Genomic DNA, 14,513 nt, shown 5'->3' with positions numbered 1-14,513 from the left:
CGTTGCATCAAAAATCGAATGTTCCAATCACTGTCCAGTTACCGGTTTAGTTCCTTTTGTAATTTTGTGTGGCTCAACCAAGACGGAGATGGTGTAAATAGCCTTTGCCAACAAGATGGGCTATTTGGACATTCTGTAAACAGACACTCTGTAAAATTGATTGCACCACTTCATAGAATATTTGTACTTTTTAAACTGCATTAGTCTAAAAGTCATTAGTCATTTAAATCAGAAGTGCCCAATCCTGTACGCGGAGGATCCAATTCGGTTCCAGCACTTCTCTAACACACCTGTCTGCAATTATCAACTGTTTCTGGGAATCTTAATTAGCCGATTCAGGTGTTTGATTAGGATTGAAGCTGAACTTTGCAGGAAGGCTTTAGCCATCACAAATGTTTATTTCGACTGTCATGTCCATCTGGTTGGGCCACACTGTATAAACCCTAACACTCAAAATAATTAATTGGATTGAGTAGGACAAACTTAAATTAAACTAATTAGTTCAGTCAAATTAACTTTATTGTATTTAGCACTTTCTTTTTCTTTCAAGTTCACAGGACTGATATATTTTAAGTAAACTGAACTGTTTCATTGTTTTGAGTTTTATGAAATTATTTATTTTAATTTAGACGAACTTAAGTTCAACTGAAACTGGGCTGGGATTTCTATTTCCCAGCATGCTTTGCCAATGGCACTCGAAAGAGAGAGTAAATGCTGAAATTAAGTGTTATGTAATTTTTTTTTTTTTTTTTTTTTTTGGAAGATTAATGTTAAGTGGGAGATTTTGTAGTGATTAATGTTTTGTTATGCTAATTTATAAGAAATTTTGTTAATGTTGATTTTAGGAGAGTTACTGTCATGATGACAAGTGGTGCATATATCACTGAGAATGTGTACCTTGAATCATCCGCGGCTTGGTTTGAGAGCAAGTGTGTAAATGCTTTATATTACTGCATTCATACAGCAAGTGCTAAACTATACTATTGTTAGCATTTATTGAACTAGTTTGTTATAACCAGCTAAGTTTATAATAAGTTAAAAATATTCACATTGGGGTTACATGAAACTTTTAAGTTAAATGTATGGATTAATGTACTCAAGAACTACATTTCATGTTAAGAACAAATAAAATGTATGAGTACAAAATAAAAATCTGCAACATCTGCTTACTTAAACTTAGAATTTCTTAACTTAAATATTTTGAGGCAACTGATTGCCTTAAATATATTGAGTTTTGCAAACTTATTCGAGTTTACAGTGCATCACAATTCATATTTTAATTTGGAGTTACAATACTACAGTAGTAGACCAACATTTGAAGTGGATCAAAAAAGTTAATCAAAGTTGTCCTAAGACAAGAACGGGTGTTCATGAAGAACTTTGATGAAAGGTTTTGATCCACTTCAAATGTTGACTACTGTATATAAAATTGTGGGCCAGTTACATGGGTGCATTACTTCAGGGTATTCTGCATCACAATTTCTATTTCAAGTCTGAAAGAAATAAGGTTTTCAATGAACAGAGCTGTATTTGTAGCATAAACAAACCTGTTTGTAGAGGGATTGTAATAGCGCTCAGCTTTAAAAGGGCTACAGTCAAAATATTCTGAATGTTTTAGCTGTAGGCCTGTAAATGACATCACATTGGACCGTAAATCATAAAGGCAAGCCCCGATTTGGACTCATGTGTGTCCAGTGTCAACCTACACACATCTGCGCTACCACTGCTGACCTTTAGACAAATATATATACCGTCCGGTATGCAAAAATCAATCACAAATAACAGGGACATGAGCCTTTAAATTTTTTAGATCAAAAAAATAAATCAAACTGAAAGTTAAAGATTATTATTGTAACAATAAAGAACAGGAGGCAGTATTATACAGTGAATGTAGTCAAAGTTAAAGACTGCGGTTAAGTGACTATTATAGACGAGTGACTATTATTCACTAATATAGTTGGGTCTTGAGCCTTATTGCTTTTGGACAGTAGTTATTACATCCTTTTGAAAAAAGAAGCAGCAAAAAAACAAACAAAAACATGACTATATGGGAAACAGATTCCTCTTCATTCAGCTAGTAAAATTTCTGAGGAGAAATTGTACACCAGTTTAAACCGCTGCAAATAAGCGGTGCAAAAATGTACACTATACTTCCTCCTTTTTTCAACCAATCTATCATTTCCTTCATGTGTTTTGAGAGCCATTGAGAGGTATAACAAGTTATGATTCGCCTCTAGCTATGTGGTATGCAATTTAACCAGGGCATCCAATGACACTCAAAGCTTGGAAACTAAAGGAAAAAAATTGCCGCAAGCCTTCACTACTTCAACATCATTAACTAGTTTAACCAAAGCAACTTATGATACAAATACAGGTTCAGATCATTCAAGTAACCTGAAGTTGAGTGTTTTGTTTAAGGCCACAGTGTTGATGGATGAAGCAACCCTTTGGGATTTTGAACCTGCAATCTTTCAGTTACCAGCCCAAATCATCTGCAATAAAAGCAGAACCACATCTCCACAAATTATAATAGTTTATGATTGTATCATAAATATACTTACTTGCACCATTGTGACCACATGACATGGATTGAGGAGGTAGATCACAGTCTTTGTGGCAAACTTAAACCCAACCTCAACACCAAAAGTCATGCACAGAGCCACAAGCAACAGGTTCTTGCCCCAGCTGTCTTCCTTACTCCTCCTGCCATCTCTCCCAACATCTCGGACCTCTTTGGGGACATTGAGCTTCTTCATGGCCACCACCACTTCCAGAATAGAGAACAACACAATGACCAGAGTCTCCAGTATTCTCTGCTGTGGAGAGAGGAAGGCTGCGCACTCTGGCCCTCCATTACCCTCAAACATGGGGTCCACACCTCCATAGATCCAGTCCAGCAGACTGTAGATATTATACCGAGACATGTTCCTCTGCTCGTATTGAAAAAGGTACGAACAAGACGGTATAAAGGACAGGACACCAACCTCCTGGCGAAACATTAACTTCAAATCTGTCTTCGGTGCAAGAATAATAAAATGCTCAAGGAGGAGGGCAGACTCAGCTGTTTCAACAGATCGGCATCCTTTATGTGAAAGACACCTGTGGGAGAGACCTAACGTTACACACTCTGATGCGGTGTTATTCACAGATGATCGTTAGGGCTGGGCTGTAGTTTGTATGCAAGGAGGACGACGCATTTCCAAACGTAACGTCTTGACTGGTGAACGTTTTCTTCGCTAAGAGGAGAGTCCAGAATATTCCTGGCCAGAGCGGACCATTACATAAAAGCTTCAAAGAGGCTCTTGTTCCGCGCGAGAGGCCTTAAATATATCAACAACACTGTAAAACACGACCACGACCGATGTGACAGAGTTCGGTGTAGCTCGCTGCTACAACCTATCATCCGATAAAATGCGTTAAAAGCAGATGCAGAAGATGCAATATACCCAGGTCCATGTGGCGAATAAAAGAGAAACCATAGAAACGCCGCCCTGTTCACGCGGGCCCCCACATCCACCCAGCACCCACACTGCTACACGCTTGCGCGCTGTTTCCCCCGAAAACCATCAGCATATTGATGTGGCCGCACATTTCCTGGAATGGGACTGGTCGAGTGCGATGGCCCCTCCTTCTTTTCACAAGTTGTTAACTCTCTCACTGCCGGTGTAGCTGTACTTTTTAGGGTCAAATGTTTTTTTCAAAAAATAAAAAATGTGGAGGGCACACTAATTGACAGGAGAGGCATAAAAAGTATTTGTATTGTATTTGTATGTTACACATTTATTCAGAGACATGTCAGTTGTATATATATAAAAAATAAATAATAATAATACAAAATATATAATAATAATAATAAAAAAAAAAAAAAAAAAATATATATATATATGACTTATATGTCACATGTATGTAACCAATATGCATTTGTGTAATTTGTACATTACACATTTATACAAAGACATGTCATTTTTATTAAAAAATATATATAAATATGACTTAAATGTCACATGTATGTAAACAATATGCATGTGTGTAATTTGTACATTACACATTTATATACAAAGATATGTGTATACTTCAAAATATATATTATATACATTAACATAATATTTATATTGGATTGATTTATATGTCAATATATAAAATTGTTCCTATTTAGGTTACATATTGTTACGCTTTAAGCAGGGATGAGGAGAGGTGAGAATCCAAGTGCAGCAACAGTTTATTCAAAAAACACAAACCAAGATAATCCAAAACAGAGACAGGAACATACTCCACACAGGGGAAACCAGGAAGGCAACAGCTTAAGGGTGAGTCTCAATCAGCTCCCTAATTCAGTAGTCGTGTGATCAGGGAGTCTGCCATTTTAAGGGCTGTATCAGTCGCAGCCCTTTTTTAAATAAGATGTAATTTATGCCCTATAGTTACACTTAATGTTGTCACATTCTCCTGGTTAAATAAACATCACTTTACAAGTGCATGACAACAATGTAATTAATGTTCTGTTTATTAAAACCAAGTATCTCATCAAGTTTTTTTAATCATTTTATTTATTCCAAAAAACAACTAAAGGCAGTAACAATTTTGCAGCTGATTTTTTTTTTAATAGTCAACTTATTTTCAGATCATCAGTCATCAAGCCCAGAAAACACTTGTCATAGACACAGAGATGTAGGCCTACTTTTAACAGTAGAGGAGGTGTTTCATCCATTTCACCTGAAAAGGGCCTGGCAACACAAGGGGCCTCTGCATCTGCGTCTACCCACACTGGCTGCATCCAAAATCACATACTCTTTTGAGTAGATACTTATTTTGAATAAGTAATTACTTCGCGCCCCCTAAAAAAGTATGTTTTATATAGTATGTGATTGCTCACTAAATCCCCCACAGTCATCATGTTTTGAGGCAATTTCAAGTTTGATTGTGATGTGATATAAAGCGGTGATATCTAAGTGGGTGGGAAAACAAGTGGTGGGATTAATCGCTCAAACCAATCATATCCAATCAGAGACCGATGGAGGCATTGCCTCTTCTCATGTGACTTTACCTGCAGGTGTCGCTGTTGGACAGTGTTACTTTAGAAAAACCAGTGATTTGTGTCACATTTTGTAATATTTGCGTTGTTTTATTTTTCTAATATGCTCCAACCATATGCTCCAAACACAACAAATGACAAGAAAGCACACAGCCATGGGAAAGAAAACTCAAAGCCATGTGTCAACCAAACACAAGACAAAGACAGGAACATTTTGTCAGGATCCTGTCATAAACCCCAAACAGTTACAGGACTCTAAAAGCATCAGCCAATAAATTGTGTGATTCTACATCCGACAATCAGCACTATAGCACAGCCGGAATTCATAATTGTCCTGTTATCACTGTAAAGCTGCTTTGGATATATAAATAAAGGTAACTTGACTTGAGCATCTCGTTCCTTACTTAGAGAACAGGGGTTACATGCGTAACCCAGATGTTTTTGGGAGGAGAATGCTGGCCACACAGAAAAACCTGGGGCCGATACCATGAAGCCATGATAGCCAGGTATGTTTCAGTTTAGTTTGTGCCAACCCTTGGTTTAAGGCACCATGATAGTGGTTTGGTGTCACGGGTGGTTGCAGGAAGGCAGACGAAGATGAAGAATAAAGTTCCAATACAAAGTTTAATGAGGATAATACAAAATAATCAGACAGGAAGGGCAACACACACTAAATGCAACATAGACCGAACAGAGAATGAATGTGAGGGATCAACTTATATAGCAAACACAAACAAGGATAATTCATTGAACATGCATGCAATTTTCTAAGGGCTTCATTATGGGAAAAACTGAATGGCGAACACATTCATCTCACATTTTTCTGATTCACATTTGCAACATTTTGCATATTAAAATCTGATATTTTAGTACAGAGTTCAGTATTACTTTGATTTCATTTAGGATTTACGAATCACCAATCACAGAATGAGATTGGCCTCATTAAGAACTAATAGCTAACTATGACTAATTATAAAGAATTACTAATGATCACAATATTAAGGTGTCTGAGATGTGAGTAATTGTCTTTTTTATTTATTTTTTACTCTCAACGTGGTCATAAAATGCATCACCAATTACTCAAATGTTACCTAGTCACTATGCAGGAACTACAAGTGATCTGAAACATTTTAAAGTGAAAAAATGTTGAGTAATTAGTGATGCATTTTATGACCACTGAGTAAAAAAACAAAACAAAAAACACAATCTCATTAATGTGATTATATTATTTATAATATGTCATTGTTAGTTCTTAGTTCTTAATGAGGCCAATCTCATTCAGTAATTATTAATGACCTAATAAGGAACTCAGTCCTAAATTTGATATTACTTACTGATTACTGTTTCCATATTGGTTAATAGTACTGTAAAACCTAACACTGAAAGTTACTAAACTAAATGAGTACATTTAACTTATTTAAAAAAAAAGTTAATTTAACTTAATAAAATATGTGATATTAACTCAAAAACTGCAATGTATTAAGCAGAACTTAAACCGAATGAATTTGTTATTTTAGCTCTAAACATTTAAGTTGAATTTAATTAATTTAATCTAGTTTATGTTTATGGTTGAAAATAAAATTAATATTAAAAGTAAATTAGAAACCAGTGGGTGGGTTTACAATTTCTAATTTCTTTTAAATGTTATTTTTCAAGAAATTACTTTTGTATAAGGCCTATACTTTTATAGTTTTCATAGCACATAAACACATAAATGAATACATTTAAAGTTTTCAGCTTCATTCGAAGCATTTAGGTCTCTTTACGGCGTTCTCCCTCATGCACCGGAAAACCCTGCGTATTTATTTAAATCTGCCACAGCTCACACGGAGTAACTCGGAACAGGATGGCGGCCATGAAGAGATTTAACCATAGACAGTAAAAGAAATGGACACGTCCCCATTGGATTCAACAGAGAAAAGTGAAGTCAATTAGAAGCACTCACTTCCTGATGGCTGACCGTACTGCGCAGACTCAAACTGAGCTTGACGATGTAGATGTGACGTGAGCAACCTGTCTATCTTCTAGTAGCTGTGCCAAGAGAAATCTGAATCATTCCCTTCCGAAACTTGCAGAGACGGAAAGTGTGAGTAGGAGGTGTCCATGAGCTAGGAGCAGGAGAAACTTTTGCTAAGTATTCTGATTAATTATTTTGTCATTTTGCCTCCACGTCCCCCTGATTGCCCGCGAGCTTCTCCTCCTGTCCATACGGTAATTTCTCTACTGTGCGACAGAGAGTCGCGTGGTTATGACACAATCGTTAGCCTACTTTTTACAAAAACTGCTTCTATGGGGCCATAACGTAAGATACAAGGTAATGGAGCCTTTTTTACATTTTCGTGTTTCTTTAGAAATAAATAATGGACAAATGGAGTCTTTAAACGCCTCAGATATAAAGTTATTCGCTGTCAAAGTGACGCCAAATTGAATGGGAGTCAATGGAATGCTAACAGCAGGTGGGGGTCCGCTAATCAATGGCGGCCCCGGGGAAGCTTCAGATTTTATGAAACTAATTCATATTTTGTGTGTTTTCTCACATTTTGGCATAGACAAACGTGTCCCTTGGGCAATTTTGGATATATATCGGTGAGGAGACTATCAACCGCTGACCGTCATTCATATGGAAAAAACTAAATAAAAAAGGTAATACAAGCTGACATATTCCCTCATTTATAATGCTGTGAGTAAACTACAGTTTTGTCAGTGGAAGAGTAATTAATATTTTTGTGTTTTCTCACATATTTGCATAGACAAACGTGTCCCGTGCAATTTAGGGTCTATATCAGTGAGGAGACTGACTGACTATCCTCCACATCGACTGTCATTCACGTGGCAAAAACTAAAGAAAAAGGTACTACAAGCTGACCTATTCTATTATTTATTATGCTGTGAGTAAATTACATTTTTGTCAGTGGAAAATGTATTAATATTTTTTTTGCGTGTGTTTTGTTTTTTTTCTTCACAGTTCGGCATAGATAAATGTGTCCTGAGCATTTTTGGATCTATATCAGTGAGAAGACTGACTGACTATCCTCCAGCGACTGTCATTCACATGGCAAAAACTAAAGAAAAAGGTAATTTCCCAGGGAAAGCAAGAACTGAGAACTGATAAGAATGTAATAAAGCGTTGGATAGAAGCGTCTGCCAAATGTGTAAATGTAATGTAATACAAGCTGAGATATAAAGAGTATGCACTGACATCACTTTCCTGCCGGAACACACCCCATAGTCAAACTGAGTGGCTAAAGAGCTGCAGCGTGACTGGAGTTAACAGGGAAACTGAGAACGCAAGTAAAACAAAGGATTATCAGTTTAAATTAAAGGTTGGACTGGATATAGTGTTCCTAACAACTTATCAAAGATCCAGTGATCCATGGATATTGACATGCAGTCAGGAATCCTGTTTTCTGACATTTTATATGTGCCTGGTTTCGACGATTATTTCAGTTGTTTAATTCAATTTACAATTATTCAGAATATATGATGGTAAATATTTAATTGAGTTGTCAATACAATATATAACAATACAATATGGTATGATTTTAACCCTAAATTCAGCATATTGACACAAATGATAATGAAGTAAAGCGATCCATTTGCTTCTCTGTTCTGTAGCTTTCGACAGTCTGTAAAAATACAGTGCCCTCCACAATTATTGAACCCCCTGGTAAATATGATCAAAATTGGCTGTAAAAAATAAATCTGCATCGATTATCCTTGTGATCTTTCATTCAAAAAATGTGCAAAATTCTAACCTTTCATTGAAGTAAAAGAATTGAAAGTGGGGGGAAATCACATTATGAAATAAATGTTTTTCTCCAAAACATGTTGGCCACAATTATTGAAACCCCTAGAATTTTTTACGAGTAAAATATCTCTGAAGTATATTCCCATTAATATTTACCTTTTTTAGTACACCAGGGTGACTAGGAACATGAAACTGTCCAGCTATGACTTCGTGTTTCACAGGAGTTTAAATATGAGGAAACACAAAGGCCAAATCCCCTTAATCATCCATCACAATGAGTAAAACCACAGAATACAGTTCTGATGCGTAGCAAAAGATTGTTGAGCATCACAAACTAGAAAGTGGCTGTAAGACAATAGCTAAAGAATTGAAAATCCCCATTTTGACCATCAGGGCAATAATTAAGAAGTTATAACCAACTAAAGATGTTATGAATCTGCCAGGAAAAGGACGTGTGTCTATACTGTCTTAATGCACGGCGAGTATGAAAGTTTGAGTGGCCAAAGACTCTCCAAGGATCACAGATGGAGAATTGCAGAGATTAGTTGAGTCTTAGGGTCAGAAAGCCTAAAAAAAAAATTATCAAACAACCCCTACATCCCCACATGTTGTTTGGGAGGGTTTAAAAAAAAAACCTCCTCGCTCATCCAAAAACAAATTCCAGCAAATTTAATTGTCAGACACGACTGGATCTTCAAACAACACAGGGTTCTGTGGTCAGATGAGACTAAAACAGAGCTTTTTGGCAGCAAACACACTAGATGGGTTTGGTGAACACAAGGATAAAAAGTACCCCATGTGTACAATTTAATATACCATTGGATCTTTAATGTTGTGGGCATATTTTTCTGCTGGAGGTCCTGGACTTCTTGTTCAGATACATGGCATTGTGGATTCTATCAAATATCAACAGATAAAAAATCAAAACCTGACGCCTTCTGCTAGAAATCTTATAATGGGCCGTGGTTGGATCTTCCATCAGGACAACGATCCAAAACAAACATCAAAATCAAAACAAAAATTTGTTGTGGAGCACAAAATGAAGCTTCTGCCATGACCGTCTCAGTCCCCTGACCTGATGAGTGGGCTGAACTGAAGAGAAGAAGCACCAACATGGATCTGGGAATCTGAAGGATCTGGAGAGATTCTGTGTGGAGGAATGGTCTCTGATCTCTTGTCAGTTATTCTCCAAACTCATCAGGCATTATAGGAGAAGACTCAGAGCTGTTATCTTGGCAAAAGGAGATTGCAAAAAGTATTTAATAAAAGGGTTTCAATAATTGTGGCCAACGTGTTTTGGAGAAAAACATTTATTTCATAATGTGATTTTCCCCCCACTTTCAATTCTTTTACTTCAATGAAAGGTTAGAATTTTGCACATTTTTTGAATGAAAGATCACAAGGATAATCGATGCAGATTTATTTTTTACAGCCCATTTTGATCATATTTACCAGGGGGTTCAATAATTGTGGAGGGCACTGTATACCTCGGCTTTCTTGTCAAATCTAGTTGTACTGTCAATCTCAAAGTTCTTTTCCATTTTAGATGTGTTTTGTGTGTTTTTCGCAGCATTTATGCTGAAAACAAATGCTACCACTCAGTCTTTTTGCTACCTAGTGGGCGTAACCGCAGTCACTCCGGCCGACGGTGACGTCACACGCATAACCTCTATTCTAGCATTTATGCTGTGAGTAAACCAGTTTTGTCAGTGGAAGATTAATTTAATTTAATTTTTTCACAGTTCGGCAGACAGAAGTCCTGTGCAATTTTGTATATTTGACAGTGAGAAGACTGACTGACCATCTTTCACAACATTCATACCTGAGAACCTTTTGTAAAATTAACGAGTTTGCTTGCCCATAAAATCGTACTCGGTTACTAACGTAACCTCGGTTCTCTCTAGAGAGGAAACGAGTACTGCGTAAATCTTACGCTAGGGGAAAATCTCTTTTCCGCGAGATACTGAAGCCAAAAAATTATCCTTAATTTTGAAATAATGTAAAACGCGTTGCGGCAGCATGCAGACACAGGCGAGACGGCTTGTGCGCCTATTGGCTGCCCTGCGGCAACTGCAGCAGCCTATCGATAAGGCCCACTCGTGACGTCAGCTCCAATGGGGGCGCTTCGCGCCCAATACGTCACGTCCCGCCAGAATGGGCGTGGTCTAGGGCTATAAACATAGCTTCGAGAGGCTAGCTCACTGGTTTTTCATCGCCGAAGCGAACCAGAGCGTGTGCAGGCACGGCAAGATACGCAGTACTCGTTTCCTCTCTAGAGAGAACCGAGGTTACGTTAGTAACCGAGTACGTTCTCTTACGAGAGGTACTCTCGTACTGCGTAAATCTTACGCTAGGGGAAACAGTGTAAAACGCCGTGCATGCTAAGATCCAGCACCAAAGTCCCAAGGGCAAGTGCCCGGGCTCATATAGTACATGATCATAAGGGACTCACAGAGAGCCCAGGAAAGAGTGGCTAGAATAGCATCATTCCTGTAATAATATAACATCTTATAAGGAGCAGTTATACTGATGATGTGTCGTACAGTCAGGGCGACCCCCGGCCTGGACTGACGAATATAGTGGGTCTTACACACTGCCCATAGAGCTGCGCGATCCAACAGCGAGCATTTGCTCAAGCAGTTTCAGTATTCTGGCCCGAACACATCAGGGCAGACAGTACCGATTTTAGACCGAAAGCAGCTTAGCCTGCAAGGCGGGAACCTCTAGGTTATAAAACCTTATAAATGTAGACGGGGAGGCCCAGCCTGCCGCCATACAGATATCTTGCAAGGCAATCCCACTAGACCAAGCCCACGACGAGGCCACGCCTCTCGTGGAGTGTGCTCTGACTCCAAATGGGAACTGTAAGCCCTTAGAGGTATAAGCCAGCGCTATAGCATCAACTATCCAACTGGATAGGCTCTGTTTCGACACGGCAAGTCCCTTAGAACGTCCGTAGAGTGAAAACAAAGAGCTGCTCTGTCTGTCTGAAAACAGACGTGCGAGACACATAAGCTCTTAATGCCCTGACTGGGCAAAGGAAGCTTGCGTCTCCTTCCTCGTCAGAGACCGGTAGGGCTGACAGGGAATGACCTGCGCCCTAAACGGTGTGTTGAGGGATTTTGGAACATAACCGTGCTTAGGTTTGAGTATAACTCTTGAGTCATTAGGCCCAAACTCCATACACGTCGCGCTTACTGAGAGCGCGTGTAAGTCCCCTGTGCGCTTCACTGAAGCGAGAGCCAGAAGAAACACTGTCTTGAAAGACAGGTGTTTAAGATCAATCGTCTGTAAAGGCTCGAATGGGTCACCTTTCATGGCTTCCAGCACTGTAGAAAGGTTCCATACAGGGACTGAGGGAGGTCTGGGAGGATTCAGTCTCTTAGCTCCTCTAAGGAAGACGATGACTAAATCGTTCCTTCCTACTGACTGACCCAGCGTTGTTTTTGAGAACGCTGCTATGGCCGCCACATACACTTTGAGCGTGGAAGGGGTCCTGCCCTTGTCCAACAGCTCTTGTAGGAAGGAGAGAACCTCCGTCACCCCACAGTCTAGGGGCGACACGCCACGAGCTGTGCACCAGCTGGAGAACACTGACCATTTCGAGGAATAGAGACGTCGCATAGACGGAGCTCTAGCCTGCGTGATCGTGTTTAACACTCCGCTTGGGGAGGTCAGCGGGTACCCGTTGATGGCCCAAACATAAAGGGACCACAGCTCTGGGCGCGGATGCCAAAACGAGCCCTTGGCCTGAGAGAGGAGGTCCCTCCTCACTGGCACTGGCCATGGGGCAGTGCTTGCTAGCTGCATCAGAACTGGGAACCAGGGTTGGTTTTTCCAGAACGGCGCTACGAGTAGCACTGAGCATCCTTCTCTGATCCGTTCTATCACCTGAGGCAGGAGAGAGACGGGAGGAAAGGCATAGAGCGGGCGGCGGGGCCATACGTGAGCCAGCGCGTCCCTGCTCTTGGAGAAAAATTCCAGACAGTGAGCGTTTTCTTGAGACGCGAACAGGTCTACTTCCGCTCTGCCGAATTTCTTCCACAGCAGCTGGACTGTCTGTGGGTGTAGAGGCCATTCCCCTGTCGGAACATTGTTCCTGGACAGTCTGTTCGGTCCTACGTTCAGGAGCCCTGGCACATGCGCTGCTCTCGGCGAGAGCAGGTTGCGCTGAGCCCACACCAGGAGGCGTTCTGTCAGCCTGTGCAGGTTTCGGGACCTGAGGCCGCCCTGGCGATTTATGTAGGACACCACTGACATGTTGTCCGAGCGGACCAGGACGTGGTGTCCTCGTATTTAGGGACAAAAACGCGTCAGTGCGTTGTCTACTGCCAACATTTCGAGGCAGTTTATGTGTAGAAGCTTCTCCCGTTCTGACCATTGGCCGAAGAACGGTCTGCCCTTGAGCAGTGCTCCCCATCCCAAGGTGGAGGCGTCCGTAGACACTACCTTCACACTCGAGGAAGTCCCCAGGCTAACACCTGATTGGTACAAGTCGTTTGCTTTCCAAGGTTTCAGAGCTGCGATGCATTTCTGATTGACCTTGAGACGAAGCAGACCGGAAGCCCACGCTCGGCGCGGTACTCGCGATTTCAGCCAGAACTGTAGCGGGCGCATGCGAAGCAAGCCCAGCTGAAGTACTGATGATGCTGAGGCCATGAGACCTAGCATCCTCTGAAATTTCTTGAGCGGGACAGATGCGCCGCAGCGGAAAGAGCTCGCTGCGCGCTGAATGTCTAGTACGCGCTCTGGTGACAGTCGCGCTATCATAGACAGCGAGTCCAGTTCTGTGCCCAGAAAAGATATTATCTGTCTGGGAGACAGAGAACTCTTCGCCCAATTGACCCAGATTCTCGAGGTGATCGAGCAAAATGGTCCTGTGCTCTATGAGCACCGAGTGAGATTGAGCTAGAATCAGCCAATCGTCCAAGTAGTTCAATACTCGCATGCCCTGTAGTCTGAGGGGTGCGAGCGGCTAGAGACAAGCCGAACGGTAGGACTGAGCACTGATATGCCTGGCCCTCGAAGGCGAATCTCAAACGTCGCCTGTGACGTGACGCTATTTGTATTTGAAATATGCGTCTTTCAGATCTATTGACACAAACCAATCTCCTCGGCGAATCTGCGTGAGGGTTTTTCTGGTCGTGAGCATTCTGAACTGTTGCTTCGCAAGCACTCTGTTCAGTTGCCTTAGATCTAGTATGGGTCTGAGACCCCCGTCTTTTTTCAGTACCAGGAAGTATCTGCTGTATAGCCCCCCTTCACTCTGAGCTTGAGATAAAGGCTCTATGGCCCCTTTGCTCAACAGTTTCAAAATTTCGGCTCGAAGTAGGTGGTGCTACTTCTGTTTTTACCGTAGCTTCGACGCGCGTCACATAGCGGCGAGGGCGTCGGCGAAACTGTAGCGAATAGCCTCTTTCTATAATGTCTAGCACCCACTTCAAAACCCCCGGGTAGCCTTGCCCATGCATCTGCACGAATGGCTAGGGGCTGAATGCGGAGCGCACTCTGGTCGCTCAGCGACAGAGGGGCTTCGGTGTGCTGTAACATAAGCGTCGCGCTTCGAGGCAGGCGGCGCGCTGATAACAGCGGGCAGATTGCCCGCGCTCGACTCCTTTGCGGTGGTCAACCGAGAGGGGAGGGCTGGGCGAGTCCCGTAGGACCTGTCATGTCTATGTGTGAATGTGGGCGCGGGATAGCGGGCACATTTACAACACTGAGAGCATTGTCCGC

General features: G+C 41.0%; 1 protein-coding gene and 2 long non-coding RNA genes across 3 annotated transcripts in view; 1 reads left to right on the top strand and 2 right to left on the bottom strand.

Annotated features, from left to right (window-relative positions):
• The window catches only part of tmem164 (transmembrane protein 164), a 40,360-nt gene extending 36,778 nt beyond the window's left edge, over window positions 1-3,582 (bottom strand). Inside the window, exon 1 of the mRNA XM_082141421.1 lies at window positions 2,562-3,582. Within this exon, the coding sequence (XP_081997547.1) occupies window positions 2,562-2,999 (438 nt within the window). The 5' untranslated portion in view covers window positions 3,000-3,582. The remainder of the gene's footprint in view (window positions 1-2,561) is intronic.
• LOC309478015 overlaps window positions 1-14,513 on the top strand; it is a 375,776-nt gene that overhangs the window by 15,321 nt on the left and 345,942 nt on the right. The gene's annotated exons all lie outside the window — the stretch shown is intronic.
• Window positions 1-14,513, bottom strand: part of LOC309478007 — a 114,329-nt gene that overhangs the window by 85,642 nt on the left and 14,174 nt on the right. The window lies entirely within an intron of this gene.

This window comes from Leuciscus leuciscus (genome assembly GCF_965113295.1).
Source record: "Leuciscus leuciscus genome assembly, chromosome: 16".
Taxonomy (NCBI): domain Eukaryota; kingdom Metazoa; phylum Chordata; class Actinopteri; order Cypriniformes; family Leuciscidae; genus Leuciscus; species Leuciscus leuciscus.
Note: the sequence above shows the minus strand (reverse complement) of the source record. Positions and strands in the feature narration are given on the sequence as shown.